This window comes from Bidens hawaiensis, unplaced genomic scaffold (assembly GCF_021521415.1).
Source record: "Bidens hawaiensis isolate Kalapana, Puna unplaced genomic scaffold, B.hawaiensis_p1.1 tig00013006_1, whole genome shotgun sequence".
NCBI lineage: Eukaryota > Viridiplantae > Streptophyta > Magnoliopsida > Asterales > Asteraceae > Bidens > Bidens hawaiensis.
In genome coordinates, this window is record NW_027492092.1 from 507,007 (window position 1) to 532,339 (window position 25,333).

Genomic DNA, 25,333 nt, shown 5'->3' on the forward strand with positions numbered 1-25,333 from the left:
AAATGACCATTGTACCCTTAATGAACTAATATACATATATGTCATTCTTAATAGTAACAATAACATATATCCCCAATTTAAACCCAAACCGGGTTGGTTTTAAGACGAACATATCGAAGCTAATATATTTAATTGAAGTCGATTTTTTTAATCGCTAACATATATATATATATATAGGTTCAACATTTCTAACATGAGAAATCGACAAATTATATCACGTAATATTGTATAAAGGGATTTTTACAAATAATATCAAATAATTACGTAGTAGTTATTTAGAAAATGCACTAATATGGTTATATAATATATAAAATTTCAACTGCTTTTCAATATGTAGGTTACAAAATAAGTTTATTTAATTTGATTTTATTAATTACAATAAAAAAAAGCATTATAAAAAAGTATCAAAGTCAAAATGTCAAATTATGTAAATTCAATTATGCTCAAATAAATATAGGAGCATTTACATATAATTGTAAAAAGGTAAAATGGTAATTAAAAACTAGAAGGAGAAATATGTAATTTAAGGTTTAGCATGGGAAACTATGTAATAAAGGAAGTTAGAGAGGTGATGTATGCAAAAATCTCTTTATTTTATATCTCAATTCCTTAGTTGATCAAAAGAACCACCTAAATTCTCTTAGGACGTGTTTGTTTCACAGAATGGAATGGAATTGGAATTTGAATTTGAATAGGATTTGGAATCTGAACATTCCAATAGGAATTGAAATTTGAAGGAATTGAAATCCAATTCCATTTCTTGATGTGTTCATCTGACAAATGAATTGGAATCGATTTTTTTTAACGAGGATAACGGCAAAAACATTTTAGTTTTTTTAGATTTTTTATTTTCTATATATATTTTGTGTTATGATTTTTTTATTATTTTTTTAAAAAAATTTTTAGGGGTTTTCTATTAAGATAAAAAACCCATCAAAAAAATATTCAAAAATAATAATAAAAAATTCATAACTCAAAATATAAATCGAGAACAAAAAAGGTAAAAAACCAAAATATTTTATTCATTGTTCTCCTTAAAAAATCTCGAGAAAAGATTCTAACGAATTCACTTAAAATCCTCCACATTTTGGAAGGATTTATAATCCCTTTATTTAAAGAAATTTGAAGGAATTGAATTGCAATTGCAATTCCAATTCCTTGACAACCGAACGCATTAAAAGGAAATTAAAATCTAATTCCAACGAAACAAACACACCATGTCGTTGGATTTTAATTCCAATTTTTTTGAATTCCCACGAATTCTATTAAACGAATGCGACCTTAAAAGCTTTTATGTTAAAGATTAGAGTCTAACTAAAAAGGTTTAGTTGATCAAAAGTACCCCTTAAATTCTCTTGAAAGCTATTATTTTAAAGACTTAGAACCTAACTAAAAAGGTATCACTAAAGATTGTTTTTTGACTACGATTCATACTTATACATTGCGAATGCAGTTCTTTCTTTTCGATTAACATAAAGAGGGAGGGGGCTTGCTACGAAATTATCATTATGTCATTATTATTTGGTATATTGGTTTTTATTAATCCCAACGATTGTCTTTTGGTCACTGGTCCCAACTAATGAATTAGCTATTGACGGTCCCAACTTTTAAAGTATTTGTTCCTAATGGTCCGCGACTAACAGAATCCTAATGCCGTTAGTTTTAGGTCCTCGGAAAAACGTTTTTGGCCAGAAAAGTCAAATTTGTTGCCGGAGAACACCACCTGAACACCGCAACTACCACAAATTGACTCACCGCCAACCAACTATCACCACTTGAGCACCATCAACCGATTTCGACGATGGTTCTAGGGTTTACGGCGATCTCAACAATTGGGGCTTTTACTAGAAAAAAGGTCCGATACAATGTTACCAAGATGCTTAGGACGGAAATGTTGAGTTTTCGGGAAAAAAATTGAGTTTTCCGGCCAATAATGTTTTTCCGGCGACCTGAAACTAACGCCGTTAGGATTCTATTAGTCGCGGACCATCAGGAACAAATACGTTAACAGTTGGGACCGTCAGCAGCAAATTCATTAGTTGGAACCGGTAGTGACCAAAAGACGATATTTGAGATTAATAAAAACCAATATACCTTATTATTTGCAGAGTTTGTTTTCTTCTTGAACTAATATATTCAAACCAAACCAAGAAACGAATCAAAGCTAAAACCAATTTTACCCAACAATTAATTTTCAGTAGTTTAATAAAAATAAGGTTGAATGAATATGTGAGAATAAAGTTGTTATTCATTCGTACTTTCTTCTTGTATTTATCATCTTAAACCTATAAATATCGTTCATTGAATTTTATCACATATATCTTATACACTCAAAGGTGTATATAAATTAATTAAATAAAAAACAAGTAGATCTTATTTAATTAAAAATATAAATAATTTGATTATATTAACAAAAATACCCACATATTTTTAATCTCTACAAATTAGGTATATTTATTTGATCAGAAATGGATTGATACGTTTTGATTACACTGACATAGATATTTTTAAATTAAAAATAGAATAATAGTATGAGCGAGAAATTTAAGGTATAAATAAATCTTGTTATCCATTCAATGTGGTATAGTGGTAGGGAGCTTGGGTTTCTCAATAAAGACTCAAGTTCAATTCCCAGTTACAACACTTTGGGGAGTTATGGGTGGTTCTATGAAGGAAGACTGAGATCTTTGTGATTTTCAGTTCGATCCTGAGGGCAACCGGGTTTTACTACCAGTGGGCCTTCGGACAGTAGGTTTTCTTCGGAATTGGAGATAACTTGGAGGCGCTTAAGGGCTCCGTACGGCTGGGTTGGGCCAGCTGACGATGGCATTTTGCCATTGGGTCACCTCGTACGGAGTACCTAGGCATTCTATGTTCGTTGGCCGTTAAAATAAATAAATCTTGTCATTTTCTTTTATTAAATATGTGTATTATATCATTTAATTGCCTCATCACACACATATATTTTAGTTGTACGAACAATGCCAGCAATCATAACTTTTATTTATATAAGTTCAAAGGCCATTCATTGACATTTAAAGTTCATGTACTATTTTTATCATCTAAACAAAGCTTATAATTTGCCAAAAAAATAAATAAAAACTACCAAAAAGAACCTTTCAAGACATTCACTATGATGCAACTAACCATTTTCTATTATTTGTTCGCTGAATGCCTACACTTTTGAATGCAAAACAAAGAGGCCAAATCATAGCATTGGTGACAACAATTATCATGATTACCTTCAAGCTTTATATAGACACTCAGGTTCATAATATCAACACAACAGTTAACCATTTCTTTTAACAACAATATTGGCAAATTACAACTAACACACCTTTGTTATTATCACGAATACTATACGCGCTCCGTGCGTTCCTTCCCGACTTCTCGAGACGAGTTTTCAAGAAGCTGGGAAGGCCAGGAATCAGATGCAGTGGGATACCTTGGGTACGGTTTACTCACATTTGACACGGCTCTGTTGCCCATACCGGTACCTGTACCCAAATCCGCTTGCATGTGAGCTTGAACACCGTGACAACCAGGAATAACAAATACCGGATTCAAAACTGAATCACCAGATGGTAACACTCTTGTCATCTCTTGTGGATAATAAGTCGGTAATTGTGGTTCTTGAGATTCGATTGCGGGTGCGTTCAGGTCAAGGGTAGTTTGGACGTTTCTTTCCTTTAATATGCTCTGTAATGCACTGATTTGCTTTTGTAGAGTACAAGTTTCACCCTGAAGTTCATTCCTTTCACCTGTCACCTGCTCATAAAACCAAACGTTTCATACTAAAATGAAAAAAGCTGCAACTTTGATTCATTTCTTAAATGGGTCGATTTGTTAAAAACTTACATATTGTGTTTCGGATTGTAAAGCTGCATTCTCCTTCTTGAGAGACTTGATTTCATCAATCATGTCTTTTACAACACGAGTCGTTTCACCTAAAACTGAGGCTTTCCCACTGTTTTGTTCAGTAAGTTCTGCAATGTAGCAAATAACATTGATCAAACATATGCAGATAGCCAGTAAATGTTTAATTAAAGTTTAAACATTAATCAGAAATTACCAAGTGCATTCGCTAACTCAAGAAACAGTTCATTCAAATGTTCACGCTTTAGTTTTTCTCTTTCGGCTTTGTGGATTCGTTTGGGAACTTTAGCTGGATTTTTCTTGCTAGTCTCCAAGCTGCATCAAATTTGTTAATTTTATTATTATTATTTACTTTTTTAAGTAAAGTAGTGAAGAAATAAAAAGTAAAACTTGGTATTACTGACCAAGTTGGTGATCTTTCGGCTCCCATGCTGGTTTTGTTAGATGTAAATCTCAGAAATCTATGCCGATCTTATTCTTATCTGATAACTGCAACAAATTAAAGATCTTTAATAAAAGTAACAATAATGAACCAAAGATTTTAATTTTAACAGCTATACACATATCCAGTGTATTAACTAGTTACTGGTAAGTAAAAGAATGCAACAAAATCAAAGAATAATCAATATTTACAAATTATAGCTGGCAAGCAGATGAACACTACAAGAAAAAAAAAATTACAGAATCAATCAGAAGAGAACATCAACTTCAGAATTTTACAAAAAACGGATCAAACGACACATAAAAAGCTTCAATTTCCTGTTTCCTAAATCTTCATCATCTCAAAAACAAAGAACAAACAAATTCATAGTTATTTTGATTATAATCCAATTCATCATCACAGAAAATTTGGTTAATTCCAGTCCAAATTCGATTAAGAATATATTAAAAAAAAAGGATTTTAATAATCCAAACCATCACACACTTACACTTCAACCAATAACAATCCTAACTTTCACTTTTGTTGCCAAAAGCAATCCCGGTAGCATAATCATCAAATATTTCTACACTCGGTTTGCGTTTCATTTCATTTCATTTATATTTGATTTCGCTAATACTTTTATCCATTCCATTCATAATCATTACCTTAACAGCAACCAGCTGAAAATCAAGAATAATCGAATAATAAATTTCTGATTATTACGCTACGGAGATTGCTCTTGGCATCAAAAGTGCAAGCATGTATTATTATCGGCCAATCGATATCAGTTTTACTTATCAAAGTCCAAGTTTCCTAATCCAATAATCCATATGCATAATCAAATAGTAAATCAACCTTGAATCGGAACCGTTGAAACACAAACAATCGATACCTCACATCTAAAAGTTAATCATAAACCCTAGATTTCACGATACAGAGATTAAGCACATACATATATTGAATTAACCTTCAGTAAGAACGAAAACACATAATCGGAGATTAAATCAGAATCACAAGAGCAGATGAAGCGATCTGTAAACTAGGGTATACGAAAGAGCACGAGAGACGTACATACCTTGATTAATAATAATAATAATAATAATAATAATAATAATAATAATAATAATTGAGGGGAAGGGAAGACCGAGCGTCGTGAATAGTGGGAAGCGTGTGGCGGGCAAAAGAAGTGGTTTTATAGGAGATAGGGCGGAGCGTGGCCGCCACCTGCCTGCAACCTACATTACATGCTTTTCTAATTACTAATTAAATATTGCCACCTAGGATAGATAATACTAACTAACACCACACTATACTCATTTTATGCCAAAAATTCTTAAAATGAGTTTCTTTTTTTTTCTCGTAAACAAAAGTTTTAAGAAATGTCTCTTACAAATACGTCTTTGACGACATGTTAGACTTCAACGTGTCGTTCACGACCTGTTAGCCTCTAATGCACGTATTTCACGGTCTGTTAGCCTCTAACGCGTCTTTCATTACATGTTTGCCCTATTGATTGTTTTTTTTAATATTACATTATTATAATTAATTTTACTCATGCTTGGTTTTTTTAATAACTTGTAATACATAAAGTTTTATAAAGTACAAATATACCATTAAGACGTGCTTATTTTTATTTTCATGTTGGCATAAACTTTACTTAAAAAGAGAGTGGTCAAATTTTATTAAACATTTATTGGGCGTTTTGATTTCAATTTGACACTCAGTTTTGAGTAAGATTTATGACAATATGTAGAAAAAATAAGCACGTCATAATGACTTATTCAAAATTATATATAAATTTATATATTACAAGTTATAAAAGAAAACCAAATACGGATTAAATTAATTTTAATAATGTAATATTAAAAAAAGCAATCAATAGGCCAAACATGTCGTGAAAGACGCGCATTTGAGTCTAGCAGGTCGGGAACGACGCGTTTGGTGGCCAAACAAGTCATGAAAGATGCGTTGAAGTCTAACGCGTAGTCAAAAACGTGTTTGTATGAGACATTTTTAGAAACTTTTATTTGTAAGGACAAGAGTAGAATCTCTCTTTATTAATGGAACATTTTGGAAATTTTCTCCAATTTTATTTAGAACATGTATATTGGATCCTCAATGATTCATTTTGGGCCATGTGAGCATTGAGACGTTTTCTTGAAAAGAGGTGTGGTAGATAGAGCCACTCTAATCATTACTCGGCTACTATAATTTAATTAAGTATATATAAGATAAATGTGTGATTGGATGCAGTTTGTAGGAATAATTTGATTGATTGATTAATTTGATTGGGGGGGGGGGGGGGGGTATGTACAAAAAGCCCCCTCAAAGAACCCCTAGGGCGGTGTTTGGGGCTCTTTCACCCCTTCCAAAGTGCCCACTACACATGGTCTTTTGTCTTAGGGGTGTGTAAACGCAAATTCTTGATTAATTCGATTAGTTTATCGATTTTCGATTTGGTTTGGTTAATAACCAAAACCAAACTTGTCTAAAACTTTTGCCTGGAAATACATTGAATGGAGATATAGATTATACATACATGAAATGGAGGTATAGATAATGAAATGAACATATAAAACGTGAAATACACAAGAAATGGAGATACAAAAACTAGAAATATATGAAATATGATCGAGCGATTTAGTTAACCTGCCACAAAAGGAACCAATAACCAATTTTCGTTAATTCAGTTTTTGGCAACTGCAATTCTTTTTGTCAATTTTCGTTTTGATTAATGGTTATGTTATTGTTCATTCTAAAAAGATGTGTGATTGGTACAACTGTAAACCCGCATTACTAATTTACCGCAAATTAAAGACTGATCTGATCAAAATATCGTAACACCTTACAAATTGAGTAGGCATATTGAACTGTTTCTAGTCCGATCCACTTTGATATAGTGGATTATAGTTAAAAGTGTAGCAAGCACTCGTAAGTTGTATTTTAAGTCATATTTATAGGTAGTTATGCTAACAATTGTACTATGTAAGACAATCATTAAACACATTTCTTTTTTATCAAACCTTTTGAATAACAGAAGTTGTTAGAAAGAAACTACTTTGAATAGGAAAAGGAAATTAAAGGACTTCAAAATGTGAATCATGGTTACTTTACTCATTAAAATATAACCACTTTGTTGAATATGGGTGTAAAAAGTATATACATCTTGATAAAGATACACTTCACATATAAGAGCATTCTCATTCCACCCTTATCCCTAAATCAAAAATTACATTAAAACTCACTATATTTTCTCTCTTTATTTCAATTAAATAATACTTTTTATACCTTTTATCATTAATTTTTCTTTCACTCACAATCACTCTCAAAATATATTAAAAAATTATAGAGGATATACAGTACCTTTTCAGATATACAGAAAAATCACCACTTTTTCTAAAATATAAAAACTCTTCACTCGCAACACCCTGAATCACTTCCTAAATTATAAAAACACCCCACATTAAATGAGGGGTTGGATGAGAATGCTCTAAATATGGGTGTAAAAGTTTATCTTCCACCAATTTTTTTTAATGAAAATTAATATTATTTACAGCCTGAAGAAACACTAAGTGACCCCGGGCAGATTACGGATAATCTGGGGGTTAAATAAATGTTTCCCACGAGGGGTTAGATCCGGCAAAGATGGTTCTTCTGATAACCTGCAAAACAGACACCGTGAGCTCGTCACTGAGAATGGGGGGGGGGGGTACCTCCTTGTGACCACCCTCCGGCGTGAGAATCAGACTAGATTGCTCTTGAATATAAGTGTATATTAAGAGATTGCTAGAGCAGATATCAGGTATAAGATATAAGATACAAGATAAGATAAGATGATCATACCATTTGGGGTATTTATAGCCGAAGGTAGGTTTCCAAGAAGGTATAGCCGGCTGAATAGTATTCCTGTTCTACCAACTGTAGCCTACGCACGTGCCATGCTGGTAGTTGGTGGGTAGGCAGCGGCTGACAGTGACCAGGCCTGCTGTGTACTATTCCTTTTCCACCAACTGCAGGCTATGCACGTGGTATGACAGGAGTTGGTGAGTAGGCAGCGGCTAATAATGACATACAGTACAAGAGCATGCTGCTCGCCATACTGTTGTCAATGAGCTGTCGTATCTCTGGTCAGATCTTTTGCCCATACCTCGTCAGGTACAGTACAAAAGATCCTCCAGTATCGTACGGACTGGCTCATTTGGGCGGGAGTATTCCCCCTCCCGCCTTTGTGCGGGATTGTTCCCGGCTTTGCTCATTCCTTCTTCAGGTGACATTACTGAATTATTTTGAGAGCTAAGTGCCTTGTGCGTGTAGCCTTGCTGCGCGGGTGGCCTTCCCTGATGGCTTGTATCCGCAGTTGCGGGAACAGGCGGAGTACTTCACCATTGGGAGGCATTTCCTGCGGGAACAGCTTGCGTACTGCGCGTAAGGACGTCACGTCTCTGAGCATGGTGGGTCCTGCGGATCCAGTTGGTTTCCGCGCAGACGTCTCTCTTCAAGGTGAGTCATGTGGGTCCAACTGGGCTCTGCTGGGACCTACCTCTTCAAGTCCCCCAGTCCAATGTTCTTCTCATGAATGTTTAATAAGTGAGGTGAACTTTTGGACTTAAGCAAAGGGTTTTGAAAAGGGTTTAGTTTTAAGGTTTTCCATGGGGATTCTTCCCGCGGAAGTCCTAATGTCACTTGCAGAAATTCCCGACTTTCCTTGATCTTTGAGTATGATGCGGGTAGGTCTGTAACCTCCTCGCAAGTCAGGAGCGTTGAGTCCCACTTGTGTAGATTCTCCATGAGGTTTTGGTAGTTTTGAACATAGTGATCAATTATGTTAAAACCACCAATTCCATCTTGGAGCTTCAAACAATGTAGTTCTCGACGTTCCCGCTATGCGGGATGTTATTCCCGTTTCCGCAAGCATTGCCCAGAAGATCCTTCTTGGTTTCAATTCCCTGCGGAGCGCTAGGTATGTGAAGGGTTTTGCCTTGACACTATACCCGCACTCATCTTACAGTTACTTTACTTCCAAGGTATTCCTGGCGTCAATTCCCTGCGGGTGCTCAGTATGTGAAGGGTTTTGCCTTGACACTGTACCCGCACCCGTCTTATGGTTACTTGGTTGCCGAGGTATTATTGGCTTCAATTCCCTGCAGGTGCTAAGTATGTGAAGGGTTTTGCCTTAACACTGTACTCGCACCTGTCTTATAGTTACTTGGTTGCCAAGGTAAGGGGTATTTTCCCGCTTACTTTTGAATCTTTTTGAAATTTTGAAATTCGAAGAGTTGGTGAAAGGATAAGAACAGTCCAAACTGTTGAAACGTCGTCCGACGGTTTCTTCTGACTGTGTCAGGACGTGCAGGAAGTTATGGCGATGTGACAGTACATGGTCATTCCAGACGCTTTTTCAGGCGCGTGGGCGCGATTTTTCGGGCGCGTGGCCGCGAAATTAATGGCACGCGTCCTTTCAACAGCTGTTGCCAGCTTGCACTTTGCCACGTGTCATAGTTTCATTGCACCTGTGATTTCTCTCTCTTCCGCATTAAATTCATCGCATTAATTGCGATGAGTATATAAAGGGGGAGAGGGTCCTTTGTAATTCATACTTTCACTCCTCTTCTTGTAAACGATTTCCGGCGAATACTTTCTGCCAAGCATTCTCCTGAAATCATTCCTTTACCTCCAAACCATGTCTTCTACTCACGATTTCGAAGCTGCTGCCGAGGAATCTGACGTGCACGTCGAGATCCCGACGTCTACGTCTGATAAAGACGATAAGAGCACTGCTGGCGAATGCCAGTGTGCTCTTCCCACTGAGCTTTTTCAGTACATCGTCCGGAAGTTCATGCTCGAGCCGTTCGAGCCTGAGTTTCCGGAGCCACACCAGACGGTGTACGATGCCCCCAAGGGCAAGATAGGGGTGTACGCTGCATTCTTCGTTTATGGGAATCTCAGGTTCCCATTAACGAAGTTTGTATACCGTGTCTTGGAGAGGCACGGGGTGCATTTGACGGAGGTACACCCGATGGCGGTCGCCAAGATCCGCCACTTTGAGTGGGTGTGCCTCATTCTGGGCGTGGAGCCCCACGTAGATCGGTTGATGACCTTCTACTCCTGGAGTGCATCCAGGGGTGGTACACCTTGGTCAATCGGATCAAGGGGTTGAAGATCTGCGCTACCGAGCGCAGTCTTCGGTCGTGGAAGCGTGAGTTTTTTTATATCTCCGCTCGCGTCGTCCCCCTTGCGATGACCTTTAAGAATGGGAGAGCACTCCCCGCCCTTCACGCCCTCAACTACCAGGAGGCGGAGTGGTTCGCCAAGATCTCCTGGGTCCAGACTCCGGTATACCGCTTTGCGGAGTCTGGGATGGTGATGCTTGGGATGAGCCGGGTGTGGAAGGAGGCGTCACAGGTTCCCATCGTCCTCGAATACGGTTTGAACTCTGTCCCTTACGGTATGCTCTGTCTTCTTTGTTTATATAGGTTTGTCTTCTAACTGTTTGTTTCTTTTATTTCAGAGGGGAACGACTTGCAGTCTCTCCTGCAGCCGCGGGAGAGTGATGGTCCCGCTCGGATGGGTACTCATGCTCTCGATGAGAACGAGTTGCCCATCTTGGAGCAAACAAGGGATCGGTTTGTGGAGGTCTACCCGCCAGGCCACCTTATTCTGAGCGCCACGCGGCCAGGTAAGGCGTTATTCAACCCTCGACCTCTCAATGCTGAAAACTCTGCTGGAATTCCTCTAATCTTGTCATCTTCTGATGAGGAATCCGCAGATGGTCCTCCGTTGGTGCGGAAGAAGAAGGCTGCCGGCGGGAAGGGGAAGGCGAAGGTTGCCTCCACTGCCGATCCGGTGCATCGGTCTGATTCAGAGACCGAGAGCGAGGAGGTGGCGGGGAACCCTGGTGGTGATAAGACCACTGCTCCGGAGGCTGAGACGACCGTCACCTCCGAGCAGCCCAGGACAACGACGGTGAGTGGCGTGAAGAGGCCGGCTCCATCGGGTTCGTCCCCGCCTGTTCGCACTTTTAGGCTCAAGAAAACCCGTAAGTACAAACTTCCTTTACTTTTTAACTTCATATCTTTCCGTCATTATACTTATATCTTCTTTGTGCAGGCGTGGATGCTACCGCATTCCAGGGTGGAGCGGGGAGGAGCACCTCCGGACCCATGACGGTAGGCTTGGTCAACCTACCTGAGGCGATGACCCAGGCGGCTGCGCCTGCTTCAGTTGTTGGTTCAGTTGCTCACCCAGTTGAGCCAACTGTTCCAACTGTGATGACATCTCCGCCGGCTGTCAGTGCCATATTTACTGAATCTTTCACTGAGCCGGCGGTGACTATCTCTGCGGGTACTTCCGCAGCGGCGACCACGGTTGTGAGTTCACCTCCGTTGGTTTCTACCGCGGCGGCCTCTATGCCTCCTCCGACGTCGGCAGCTACGGCCGATCCTTCAGGTATGCTTGGGGCTTCTCGCCAACCTCTGCCTCCTTCCCATCTTCCTGACCTTTTGGATGGATTTCCCTTGGGTTCAGGTGATGAGTTTGGCGGCTATCGGCCTGTTGTCGACCCTACAGGTGCGTAGGGTTCTTTTGGCCTTTTTTTTTATATATATCATCTTTTCCTAACTGCTTTTTGTTTTTTGCAGTGTCGGATTCCAATGAAGTGTATGTTCCACGATGGAACATCCGCCGAGGAACAACCCTTCGCACGCCTGTGGAGTGCGTGGAGTGGGCTCGTCACGCAGCTCCCAGTGGTGCGTTGGGGGAAGCAATGGCTAGCTACCAGGAGGGTAGGCTAACCAACGAGCTTCGGATTCTCCTGGCCCGAATGCAGCCGCGCGTCGAGCTGCTCTGTCGTGAAAACGACAAGTTAAAAGCAGCTCGTATTCAAGAAGTAGCACAGGCGCGGGCTGTCCGGGAGGAGAACAAGAGGCTTACCGCAGTGGCTGCGGAAAAGGAGAAGGCCTTCAAGGCCCTCGAGGTTGAAGTTCAGGCCCGGCTCGAGGCCCGTTCCAAGGCTGCCCAAGCTGTTAACGAACAGCTTCGGCTGGCTAAGGAAACTGCACGGAACGCAACTGAGAGGGCCACCAAGGCTGAAGCTGTTGCTGAGCCTCTACGCCTCGAGAATGAGGAACTTAAAGCCAAACTAGAAGCGCTCCAACAGGCTCATGATGCCTTGGCGATGGAAGACGCCAAGAAGCTCCAAGAGATCTTGGACCAGAGGGGGGTGCTTGACCACACTGAGCGGAAGCTAAAGGGCGTTGAAGAGGCTGCGGCTAAAGAAGTGTTGCTTGCCAACCTCAACAAAAGTGAAGCCGAACGCGCCCATAACCAAGCTCAAGCTGCCCTCCAGGAAGCTCTGGTTACCAAGGAATGGCTTCTTCGAGAAGCGTTGTCGCAGGTAAGCTTAGCTTCATAATGTCTTCACGCTTTTCTTTGTAAATAGAAAAGGTTTTGATACTTGTATTTTTTCTTGTAGGTCGTGCATCGAGTCTTCACGGACACATCATACGACGATGCCATGAGCGCAGCCCTCAACGCTTCTCACGAGGATGGGGAAAAGGCCGGCTTCCTGCTTGGTCTAGGGTTCGTTGAGAAAGGCATCCCGCCTTCCAACTTCCCTTTATATGATGTTGATACTGAAGCTGTATATGACCAAGCAGCGAATCAGTATGCCGCCTTCCCGCATCCGGTGGTGGAGAAGGTGAACGAAGTTGCTGCTGCTGATGATGGGCTAGCCATTCTAAAGACCTTCCTTGAACCGCCACAGCCAACTGATGGTGCGGGTACAAGTTGGTTTGGAGGGAGTGGTCCTGAAGCTTGAACCTTAAGATCCCTTCCCACTGTTAGGATAGGTTTAGCTTGTATAGATTTATATTCTTGTAGGCGGGTAGTTACCCGGCCATTCTTGTAATGAATTATTATGAAATATAAATCTTTGTGCGGGTAAGACCGCTACTTTCACTGGATGACTTGCTTTATAAACGTTATATGACTTGCTCATGCATACTTTAGTTTAAATTAGCAATTTTCCAAGTGTTTAGAATAAGTTAACCTTTGAACGTGGTAGATAATAGGTTGAAGTTTTGCTTTCTCCTTCGTGATTGTGCGGGTAGGACCGTCACTTGCAATTAGTAGGATGGCTAAACTTTACCTATATCTGACCTGCGTGGAGGTTTTCCTCGTCTTTTTGTTAGAAAATTTTTAAGTGTTTTGAATAGGGTAACCGTTCGACGCGTGGTTGTCAATAGGTTAGTTCGGTTTCTTCCATCATGATTTGTGCGGTTAAGACCGGCACTTTCATTTAGTGGGATCACCAAACTTTACCTATGACTGACCTGCGTGAAGGTTTGCCGTTTTTTGTGTTTATGGGGTTTTGCCGCCTTCCACAAGCAACGATTTCTTTACACTTATTTATGCGGTGAAAACCGGCATCAGTGTTTTGAATAAATTAACCGTTCGACGCGCGGTTGTCAATAGGTTAGTTCGGTTTCCTCCATCATGATTTGTGCGGTTAGGACCGGCACTTTCATTTAGTGGGATGACCCAACTTTACCTATGACTGACCTGCGTGAAGGTTTGCCGTTTTTTGTGTTTATGCGGGTTTTGCCGCCTTCCACAAGCAACGACTTCCCCACTTATGTATGCGGTGAAGACCGGCATATCAGTGTGGAAAGTTCATAAGTATAAATGTAAGATCATCAGCATCGATGTTCTAAGGAGAATCATTTCCATTAGAAGTGGCTCTGGGCCTTTTCTTTACAAATTTGGAATTGATCTACATGCAAACTGTGTAATTGAGCTCCCTTCCATGTTGTTGGGATGGGAGTGCCATCGAGCCGATATGCACCTGGTTCGGGATCTCGTTGTTTACGCAGTATGTAGTCTCCAACATTGAAGCTGCAATTTTATTCGTGTTTTCCCCAACTGGGGTTCTACACGCATCAGCCTGCTCAGCGTTCGTTACGCCACGAGGTGCGCGAGCGTCCCATCTCTGACAAATGCTTCGACGATGTCCTTTACGTCTGTGCATTCTTCAGTGTTGTGGCCTTTTGTCCTGTGAAAGTCACAGTATTTGCTCCGATCAGCATTGTGACGATGTCGGATTATTGGAGCCTTTGGCCATGGGAGCTCCTCAGTGGCGAATATCTCGGTGACGCTTTTGGTGAGTGGCGTCCATCTGGAGTTCTGGTTCGACTGTACGTTATCCCTTCCGCCTAACTGATGTTGCAAACCGGATGAGGTGTCAAAGTTTACCCTTGACTGCCAAATGCCTAGCTTCCGCTTTTTGTTTAGTCGGGCGGTAAGGACGTTGTCTTCTCTTGTTTTCTGGGTGTAGAGGTTTGTGCTCTGGGGGAGATCTCTACCCAGTTGATTCTCCGTTTCCGCAAAGCGTTTAGCTGCTGTCATGATGGCATCCCATGTGGATGGCATGCCATCTTTACCCGTTAAGGTGCGGATGAGCTCTGGGTCGTTCGCGCCCTGGATAAAAGCAGCGCGAACAAGATCTTCGCTAATATTACCCAGACTTAGCTTCTTTGAGTTGAAGCGAGTGATGAAGTCTGGCAAAGATTCATCTTCCTCTCGAATGCATTTGAGGATTGTCCATTGCTCTTCGGTATACTTTCTTTGTTGGCTGAAGTGTTGGCTAAACTTCTGTTGGAAGTCTGCCCAATCGTAGATGTGGTTGACCGGTAGACGATCGAACCACGCTCTAGCTGGCCCAACAAGCGTCATTTGGAACATGTAACACCACGTAGGTTCCGTCCAATTACTGACGGTTGCCCCCGCTATGAATCTGTTTAAATGATCGTCTGGATCAGATATACCATCGTAAGTGCCGATGTTGGACATCTGTTTGGCACTTGTCGGGGCGATTGCTTCCGCAATGTCCCTTGCAAATTTGGACGTTCCCGCATTTGCCGCAGTTGGTCTAAATGCTTTGGAGAAGTCACGTGGGTTTCCACCCGCGTTTTTTGGTTTGAAGGTTTCTCCAAAATGCCTTCTCGGTTGGGAGTCCGTTTCCTTACGCTTCCCTTTCGCCCTATGACGAGGGTTTGCGTCACTATCGGATTCCTCCGAATCATCGTCAAAGTACTCTACGAATTCATCAGCCTGTTGGAGTAAACGTAAGCGTTCATCCAACTCAGCTTGGAATTCTTTTTGACGTGCTTCCGCCCACGCTTTAACTTCATCGAGTGTTTGGCGGGGGAGCCTCGTTCGTTGTCTCTCTAACTGGGTATCGGTGAATCCCAGTGAGCGATTATTTACTGCACTTGCCCCAGCTTGGGTAACTGGGGTAGTGTTCGTAAAATTTACTTCACTTGCCCCGGCTTGGGTAACCCGGGGTAGTGTTCGTAAAACTGTGTAGTCGCCGGTATTCCCCCCAGTAGCTGGGGTTGTGGTTACCGGAGTTTCTTTAACCATCTTTCCAGAAGTTTGAAAAAACTGAAAAAAGAAATTAAGTTCTAGCTTTTATGCACGGATGGCGCCAATGAAGAAACACTAAGTGACCCCGGGCAGATTACGGATAATATGGGGGTTAAATAGATGTTTCCCACGAGGGGTTAGATCCGGCAAAGATGGTTCTTCTGATAACCTGCAAAACAGACACCGTGAGCTCGTCACTGAGAAGGGGGGGGGGGGGTACCTCCTTGTGACCACCCTCCGGCGTGAGAATCAGACTAGATTGCTCTTAAATATAAGTGTATATTAAGAGATTGCTAGAGCAGATATCAGGTATAAGATATAAGATACAAGATAAGATAAGATGATCATACCATTTAGGGTATTTATAGCCGAAGGTAGGTTTCCAAGAAGGTATAGCCGGCTGAATAGTATTCCTGTTCTACCAACTGTGGCCTACGCACGTGCCATGCTGGTAGTTGGTGGGTAGGCAGCGGCTGACAGTGACCAGGCCTGCTGTGTACTATTCCTTTTCCACCAACTGCAGGCTATGCACGTGGTATGACAGGAGTTGGTGAGTAGGCAGCGGCTAATAGTGACATACAGTACAAGAGCATGCTGCTCGCCATACTGTTGTCAATGAGCTGTCGTATCTCTGGTCAGATCTTTTGCCCATACCTCGTCAGGTACAGTACAAAAGATCCTCCAGTATCGTACGGACTGGCTCATTTGGGCGGGAGTATTCCCCCTCCCGCCTTTGTGCGGGATTGTTCCCGGCTTTGCTCATTCCTTCTTCAGGTGACATTACTGAATTATTTTGAGAGCTAAGTGCCTTGTGCGTGTAGCCTTGCTGCGCGGGTGGCCTTCCCTGATGGCTTGTATCCGCAGCTGCGGGAACAGGCGGAGTACTTCACCATTGGGAGGCATTTCCTGCGGGAACAGCTTGCGTACTGCGCGTAAGGACGTCACGTCTCTGAGCATGGTGGGTCCTGCGGATCCAGTTGGTTTCCGCGCAGACGTCTATCTTCAAGGTGAGTCCTGCGGGTCCAACTGGGCTCTACTGGGACCTACCTCTTCAATTAAATAATACTTTTTATACCTTTTATCATTACTTTTTCTTTCACTCACAATCACTCTCAAAATATATTAAAAAATTATAGAGGATATACAGTAACTTTTCAGATATACAGAAAAATCACCACTTTTTCTAAAATATAAAAACTCTTCACTCGCAACACCCTAAATCACTTCCTAAATTATAAAAACACCCCACATTAAATGAGGGGTTGGATGAGAATGCTCTAAATATGGGTGTAAAAGTTTATCTTCCACCAATTTTTTTTAATGAAAATTAATATTATTTACAGCCAATCATGTAAATATTTTATAAACTCTATTACGAATTTTCGTAATATGATGATACAATACATATGAGCAAACACGATACATGTGATTAAATACAACTAAACTTATTAAATCATTAAAAATCTATTACAAAAACAAAATACGCGTATTCAACTCTCATGCTTTCAAACATCCAAATTGGAACCGGTGTATTTTCATTTTCCCATCTAATGCCAACGCCAACACGTCATACTCTTCTACATACCATAACTCAGATATTATTACCTGCAAATAATGGCAACTCATGCACACATAATAATTGAACAAGACAAAATAGTTATTTAATGTAAAATGACAATAAAAAGATCACCTTAGTGCCACCTATGTGTTTGTTCAAACGAACTACTAGTTCACGAAAATGTTGCAATTCTGAATCGACATCCGTTTCCTAAATAGTATCAATAATCACAAGTCAAAGGGAAATGAGAAAATCTATATAGGCTATATCTTTAACAAGTTTAAAGCAACCATATGAATACAACCTCGGATGAGTTTTTAGGGTGACCAAGAATCCTTGCAAGTGATGTATGAAGTATAGCAGGAGCATACTACATCATAAAAGTCAAACTTAGTCAACCGGATCTTTACATAAAAGATTCAAGGGTAAGATCGGTAATTTGATAAGATCCTTACAAGTTGCTTCTCTGGTGCATGTGGAAGAGCATTCCTTAACTTAGAACGGATATTTACAGGATCCGTCCCCGATATCACCTAAATAATCAAATCTGTATTCGTTAAATGCTAAAGAAACCATAATTGAATGAAATCATAAAAACTACCTGCCAGCAACCTAAAAGCACACCGGTTGAAGTCAAAACAACCCGATCCAACATAATATTCAACGGCCAGAGTTGGTTTGCAACTGATTTCACAGCATCTACTTCTGCTTCAATCTAACAAACTTACATTTAAAATAAAAATAAACATTTAAAAAGAATTAAGGGGCTACAAAAAGATGCTTACTTCCTCTTCTGAAGCGGGAACGGGTGAAATGTGGTGTGAAGCATGAAACATACTAAAATGGTAAAGCTCAGAATTCTGAAACCAAATTACTAACACAAAAATGATTAAGCTTAACAAGAAAGATAAACACATCTACAATGGAAGCTATAAAACATTAAACTTACCTTCATTAAGAGTCGGTGAAAATATGTCCCTGATTGCTTTCCTGCATCAACAAACAACATGCATAAATTCATAGAAACATGATAACAGATCAGACATTAAGTAAGATTTCAACTTCCATACGCCATTGGTAGTGAATATTCAGAGGTTAAATACAGGACATTAGTTCGAACGGGAGGATTAGCAGCCTGTAGAAGTGAGAACAACAGCAAATTACAATGTTCATAAATGAAAATATGATTTTTATAAAAGTGTGAATATCAGTTTATCAGTTATCGCGTAATCACCTTCAAAACAGGCGTGACAGATCCGTTTGCAATATCAAAGAGATCAGAAAGCAACAACGACTGCGAAGTCTCTCCGTGTTTAAGAAAAAGCGCCCCGTGTTCATCCAGATCTCTGCTCATTTTCTCATATAATTTCAACCTCTCCCCATTTGAAACCAGAAGATCTGCTAAATTAGGGCTGTTATCTACTTCTTTTTGTATATAAATTTGTCACCCATGGGATTTGAACCCTCACAACTTAGAAAGGCTAAGACTATTCATTACCTTGATACAATTAGGCCAAAGGAACTAAGGTAGGGCTAGGGCTGTAAACAAACCGACCGAACCGAACCAAACAAGGCCCTGCTCATGTTTGTCCATTAAGATTTTATCAGACAAGTGACCGGTTCACGAACAACAAAGAGCGAAATTTCTTGTTTGTGTTCATTCATAAAGGACACAAACTTGTTCATGAACAATTCACGAACAAAAAATAACAAAACACAAATGAACACAATGTTTTAATTGATTTGTCTAACCGAGAATGTTCAGTGTCAACCATTCGGTCCGGCTACCTAGTTGTGTTAGTGTTATTGTAACATTCATATTAATATATGTTAATAATTTTACATATAAATTATCACATAATACTAATATAAATTTTAGTTTTATAGTTTATAATTTTGCTTAAATTTATATGATAAGATTAGCAAAGTCATTAAAAAGTATAAGAAACCTTTAATGAACAAACACACAAGCATTAATGAACATAAACTACACATTATCAAAACGTTCACGAGCATGGCCAATATTCACATTTGTTCATTTTAGTTATTCAAACGAAATTTGTCATGTTCGTGAAACGTTCAGTTCATTTACAGCCCTAATTAAGAAAATTAATTTGAAGTCTAAAGCATAAAAAAAAAATCCAAAAACGCAATCTATAGAGTATAATTGCAACTAGATACAATATATGGAAACAAGTTTTACCATAAATGAACAGCCACTAAATTAATTGCATCAAGATTAACCTAGCTAATTGTGTCAATTTCAGTTTGATACGAAAGTGGAGTGAATAATAATAATAGATGAGATGGATGGATTACGTACCTATTGAAGAAGAAGAAGAAGTAGATAGTTTGGAAGCCGTACGGAAGAGAACGTAGAAGGTAATGAAGGAGATGAACCAGATGATCAAAGCAGCTGCTGATTTGGATTGATTATACCAGTTTCTAACCCTAGCCATTTCTTAATATTATTATTAGATCTCTATAAGGATTTGAATTGGATTTCGGTAGGATGAGAGATCACGGCGAGTGAACCAGTCAAAATGGTTGGACGGTTAAGAAAACAAAACATGCAAGATTGAGGTAACAGAGATGAGAGGATGTTGAGGCGATGCACTTTCTTAAGAGGAGGCCTCCCTAAGGATGAGCATATGATACATAGATTTATTAGACTTAAATATGGTAGGGGATACGGTTCGGAACTGAACCGGTGTCTTAGAACCACTAACGTGTATTATCTCACGGTTCTCAGTTCTTAGATTTTGTATTAAATGTCTTCCGGTTCGGTTCCGGGTAAAATCAATGGTTCTAGACGTGGAACCGAAGAACCGGAATATTTTATTAATTTTTTAAATAAAATTACCAATCCAGGTTTTTATAGGGTGTAACTTATTAGTCGGCATCCATTTAATCAATCTTTAATTTGAAATTTTCCTTCCCCGCGTTAAATACCTAGCAGCCAAGTTCAATTCTGATTCAAGCTTTCAAGGTAATATAATATATAACGGTATGATCTTTATTCTATCGCCACCAAAGATTTATTTAACTTCAGTAATTAGTTTTTAATCAAAACATATAATGGATGCTCATGTTGTAATCTAATCAAATTTATCGTGATAGAAGACATGCAATTAAATAAACTTGTGTTGCAATTTGCAAAGCTTGTACAACTCATTTGATAAATAACCGACCAAACCAGACAAAACCGATTAGCAAGAACTGACTTTACCGGTTCTGGAACCGAACCGATTTACTATGATAGGGTCCGGTGCTGATTTCATTTTTCTTCCTTTATCGGTTCCGGCTAGATTATGACGGTTTTAAACCGTTGCACAGCCCTCGTCGGGGATAGAAGCGGTTGTAGATGTTGGATAAGGGTGGATAAGTGTCCCTCTTTGATACTCTGTAAGTTTATCGTAGAATAACACTTTTGTTTTGTTCTGGCCTTGCCTTAGCGTTGTATATGTGTTAGCACTCATGTGTCTTGTTGGTTTATGATTCCATATCAAATTTTATATGACATGTTTTTTATGAACCAGGAGTATCACCAATGTTGTCTGCTTTGTTTTTAATGGATGACCATTAGAAAACTTACAGATTTGTTTTTAGTTGTTTCGGTGAAGACTTCATAGGAGGTCATCTATCCTAGTACTATTTTCACCTAATTAGCATGTTTAACCGCTGACTTTTCATGTGCTCCACAATCAACTAAACCCAAAACGCATTGATGATTTAAGAGGCATGACATTTCTTTATAACCCAAAAATCCCTCATGTTCACAGCTGATACAAGATTTGCCTAGAGTGTTACAACTAGTCAGCTTATGTTCTTGGTATCGTTAGTTCGATACAATTAGTCTCATGGGAGAGACCTCTCTATCTAATAGATAGAGAAAATGCTTGTCGTTATTTCACCATCTCTAAATTATCCTAATAGCTTTTGCTATAAATGTGATTTCACATGAATACATTTGATTGCTTGTATGAACACCCCTGTCAATAGAAAGATAAAACCAGGGTTGGCTTGTATGTCAGCGAAAACAAGTTAGGACTTTAGAACCGCACTTACTTAAGGCCTCCAAGTCTAAAAAAATTATATATAGATATATCATCTATAATATATATAAATGAAAGCCTTAAAATCCTACGCGTCGCGATGTGGTCGCTTCCCCCTTTTATGGAAGCCACCAGATTGCTTGATTTTTAAATGGAGGCCTGTTATTGATTTAACCCAAATTCATAGGTATGAGTCTTACCAAAACCAGATAACTATTAAACGGGTTATAACATCTCATTAAATTAAAAATTAATCTTACCAATTATTTGATATGAAAATCCTATAAAATAGGGATATACTAAAATTTAATATCCAATTTAAAAAGAAAAAAATATTATTTATAATTAATAAACAATTTTATAGTAAAAAACATAAGCGGGTCATGGGTCACCAAATCCAAATAGCTTTTAAACGGGTTATAACATATCATTTATTTATGAAACCCTTTCATTATCAAACCCTAAGTATATTATTAACTTTCTTACAATAAAGAAAATTAAAATCCAAAAAATAAATATTAAAAAACAAAAAATGTAAAACAACCATTTTCTCACGCATTTGACTCAAATTCACGGGTAAAGGTCTCACCAAATTCAGATAGCTCTTAAACGGGCTATAACATCTCATTATATTAAAAATTAACCTCATCAAATATTTGATATGAAAATCCTATAAAATAGGGATATACTAAAAATTAATATCTTATTTTATTTAAAAAAAGATATTATTTATAAATAAGAAATAATTTATAATAAAGAAAATAAACGGGTAATGGGTATCACAAAACCCAGATAGCTTTTAAACTTGATTATAACATATCATTTATTTGTGAAACCATTTTATCATCAAACCTCAAGTATATTAATTATTAACTTTCTTATAATAAATAAAATTAAAATCCAAATATATATATATATATATATATATTAAAAACAAAATGTAAAACAACCCCCGTAATACGGGGAATAAAATCTAGTAATGTATAAATTAAATTCAAAGTAATGTATTGGTGTGACGGTTTGCTTGGTTGTTACTAAATAAAGTATAGGCCATGAGCTCAAAACCTTTATTAAGCAATGTTTTTCAGTTTTATTTCTTAACAATTGTTATAAAAAAACTCTAAAATTTTATTTTGATTTAGGCCTTCATATTTATTTAGCCGACTCTTGATAAAACTTGCTATTGCTACTTTGTCAAGAAAGGTGAATGCATTTATTATCACCTTTAAAAGGTTTTCCTTAATAATACAATATTAATTGTTAGAATTTATTTGATTGCGATACAATGTTGAACAAGTTTGAGGACAGATAAATATTAACATACAATTTTTAGTGGTTCAGATGAATATTAGTTTTATTTATTTTAGGTTCTGTCATTTATCTTCACAAAATAACCTTGTTTGTCTGTCCAATTGCCATTTATTTCTATACCTTATAGTAGAGGTGCACAAACCGGTTTTTTTAAAAAAACCGGTTCGGTTATTAACCGGACCGGTTTTTTTTGGCCCGGAAAAAAACCGGTTCGGTTAATAACCGGACCGGTTAATAACCGGTTTTTTTCTGTCAAAACCCTAACCGGTCTAACCGGTTAGGACCGGTTTAGAAACCGGTTTTTTTATTAACCGGTTTTTTTTATTAACCGGTTTTTTTTTTTTTTTTTTTTTTTTTTTTTAAATTTCGCGGTTTCAAATACGAATACTTGTTTTTTATATTTTGTACTTAATGAAGACCATTATTTTTTCACAGTATAAACAAACCGGTAACTACAAGGCAAACCGGTAACTACAAGGCAAAACGGACTGACCGAAGCCATTCTTTGCTTTCGTTGTTAGGGTTCTTTGCTTGGAAGATGAGTATGAGTGTGTGTTGGTGAATGTGTTTTCAACAAACCAAAGATTAAAAACACATAACTTTCATTTATAGTTTTTACATTAAAAATACAAACATTAAATCGTTATCGCATATTCGTAACTCAAAAATACAAACATTAAATCATTAACACTGAAGAAATTTTTGCCAAGAACTGTTGTTCATGATTTAACTCAAAAATACAAACATTAAATCGTGAACTAGCAGATGCTCCTGTTGTTCCCAATCGCAGTTTGTTCATGATTTGCCTCCATGTTTGCTGTTTCTTTAACTAAATTAGAAAAATCCAAATCAACAAGTAAATAAGAGCACCTATTAGGAAAAAGAATGCTTAGACACGATTACATGAACAACTTGCTGTTTCTTACTCATGATTTGCCTCCATGTTTGCTGTTTCTTTAACTAATTTTCTTCGCTACCCGATCCCGAGCTATTTCTTAGGTAATCGTCGTACGCGGCTTCTTCATCGGTCATTGGTTGAGTGTGTCCTTCATTGACCTCGTCTTCATACAAGCCCGCTTCATACTCCATTTCCCCCTCGAGTGAGCGTTGATGTTGTGCCCTATCTAAAGAGTGCAAGTAATCCTTGTAGCAAATCGACATCTCTATAGCTGGTGCAGTGAGTCGAGTCCTCCTAATCGATATAACCCTGCCAGAAACAGAAAAAGCAGACTCCGAAGCTACCGTGGAAGCTTGGACCGTTAGTAAATCTTTGGCCATGGCGGCGAGGATCGGAAACTCATCCTCCTTACCTCTCCACCAAGCCAGCAAATCAAGACTTCTAAATTCATCCGGAGTCATGTGTTTCACAAAGTTGGTACCACCATACCTTCCAAGTTCACTGCTTGGGGTGTTTACCCTTTGACGTTTACCGGCGTCTTCCCAAATCATGTAGTACATCCCCATTTCAAGGTCGGTTTGGGATTGGGATTGGGCAACAACTCTTAACGAGTCATGAATTTGGGAAGACGACCCGTATTTTGTAAGGTAGACATCATACATGTTTGACAAGGTGGTGTTGAAAGCATTCTTTAAAGTTTGGCTATAATAGGGGTTTTGATCGTCGTTTAACCCAAGCTCATCACAAATTTTTTCTATTAAAGCTTCAACACCACCAACATTGATGCAAGGGTTTAACGCAGCAGCACATGTCAAAACAGCGGGTAGTTGTTGAAAATATTTTCTAAATTTTTCTTTCATTTTTACACCCATATCAAAATAAGGTGCACCCCTACAATCAAGTTCACTCAACTTTGTGCACATGACAGCAATTTTTGGTAAAGCAATGGGGCTTGTTGGATAGTAAACCCCGGATAAACTAGTTGTGCAAGATTTAAAAATTTGAAGGACCTCCGTAACGATCTCAATCAATAACCAGTTTCTAGGATCATATGGTGCACATTTACCCCTACTTGACAAAATTTGATGAAACGCAATTAATGATTCTTTTTGTTGGATGGCTTTCTCAAACATATTACAAGTCGAGTTCCATCTTGTTGGACAATCCCAATTTGGCCCCAACCATTGACAATTAGCTTCTACACAAAATTTTTTGTATCTTGAAAATGTTTTATTGTTGCTAAAAACATCTCGCAACATTCTTTTAAAACTGTTTCTTTGCGTTTCGATCACGTTTAACCCATCTTGCATGGCCAAGTTGATAATATGTGCAATGCATCGGCTATGAAAAAACGCTCCATCACAAATAGGTTTATACTTTAATTTTAAATGGCCAACCGCGGCCGTATTGTTGGACGCGTTATCAAACGAAATTGAAAAGATTTTATCTTCAATTTTGTATTGTCGAATGACTTTATCCAAGATTTGAAAAATATTTCTACCCGTGTGCGGGTAATCAAACAATTGAAACGCAACGGTTCGTTTCATCATTTGCCACGACTCGGGGTCAACCCAATGAGCCGTCACACAAATGTATGAGTCGGGCGAACCATGAGGTACCGACCAAACATCCGTTGTTAAGTTTACACCAGTTTGTAAGTTTGAAAAGTATGAAATTAGTTCGGATTTAGCGTTTTTCCATGCTTTAAGACAATCTATTATAAGGGTCGAACGACTTACGTGTTGGTAGCGTGGTTGAACATAGTTTTGCATCATCTCCGTGAATTGAGGGTT

General features: G+C 38.8%; 2 protein-coding genes across 2 annotated transcripts; both read right to left on the reverse strand.

Moving 5' to 3' along the window:
- Positions 1–3,251: 3,251 nt before the first annotated feature.
- LOC143542941 (transcription factor bHLH47-like) lies at positions 3,252–4,336 on the reverse strand. The gene is made up of 4 exons (XM_077035396.1): positions 4,281–4,336; positions 4,073–4,191; positions 3,859–3,986; positions 3,252–3,768 (listed from the first exon to the last, which is right to left on the reverse strand). Exons 1-4 carry the CDS (start codon positions 4,304–4,306, stop codon positions 3,358–3,360), a joined length of 684 nt encoding a protein of 227 aa, XP_076891511.1. The 5' UTR covers positions 4,307–4,336; the 3' UTR covers positions 3,252–3,357.
- A 12,832-nt stretch (positions 4,337–17,168) lies between these two features.
- Positions 17,169–18,690, reverse strand: LOC143542942 (uncharacterized). The gene is made up of 9 exons (XM_077035397.1): positions 18,511–18,690; positions 18,347–18,411; positions 18,226–18,266; positions 18,062–18,150; positions 17,878–17,991; positions 17,732–17,809; positions 17,581–17,646; positions 17,409–17,486; positions 17,169–17,323 (listed from the first exon to the last, which is right to left on the reverse strand). Exons 1-9 carry the CDS (start codon positions 18,628–18,630, stop codon positions 17,216–17,218), a joined length of 759 nt encoding a protein of 252 aa, XP_076891512.1. The 5' UTR covers positions 18,631–18,690; the 3' UTR covers positions 17,169–17,215.
- Positions 18,691–25,333: the final 6,643 nt, after the last annotated feature.

Bases quoted from the DNA above. Each gene is read 5' to 3' on its own strand.
- LOC143542941 (XM_077035396.1), bottom strand. From the start codon at position 4,306: ATGGGAGCCGAAAGATCACCAACTTG. The intron at 4,192-4,280 runs GTCAGTAATACC...AATTTGATGCAG, and splicing joins GCCGAAAGATCACCAACTTG to CTTGGAGACTAGCAAGAAAA. The intron at 3,769-3,858 runs GTAAGTTTTTAA...TTTTATGAGCAG, and splicing joins TACAATCCGAAACACAATAT to GTGACAGGTGAAAGGAATGA.
- LOC143542942 (XM_077035397.1), bottom strand. From the start codon at position 18,630: ATGAGCAGAGATCTGGATGAACACGGGGCGCTTTTTCTTAAACACGGA. The intron at 17,992-18,061 runs GTAAGCATCTTT...TAAGTTTGTTAG, and splicing joins TTCCCGCTTCAGAAGAGGAA to ATTGAAGCAGAAGTAGATGC. The intron at 17,647-17,731 runs GTAAGGATCTTA...TTTATGATGTAG, and splicing joins ATGCACCAGAGAAGCAACTT to TATGCTCCTGCTATACTTCA.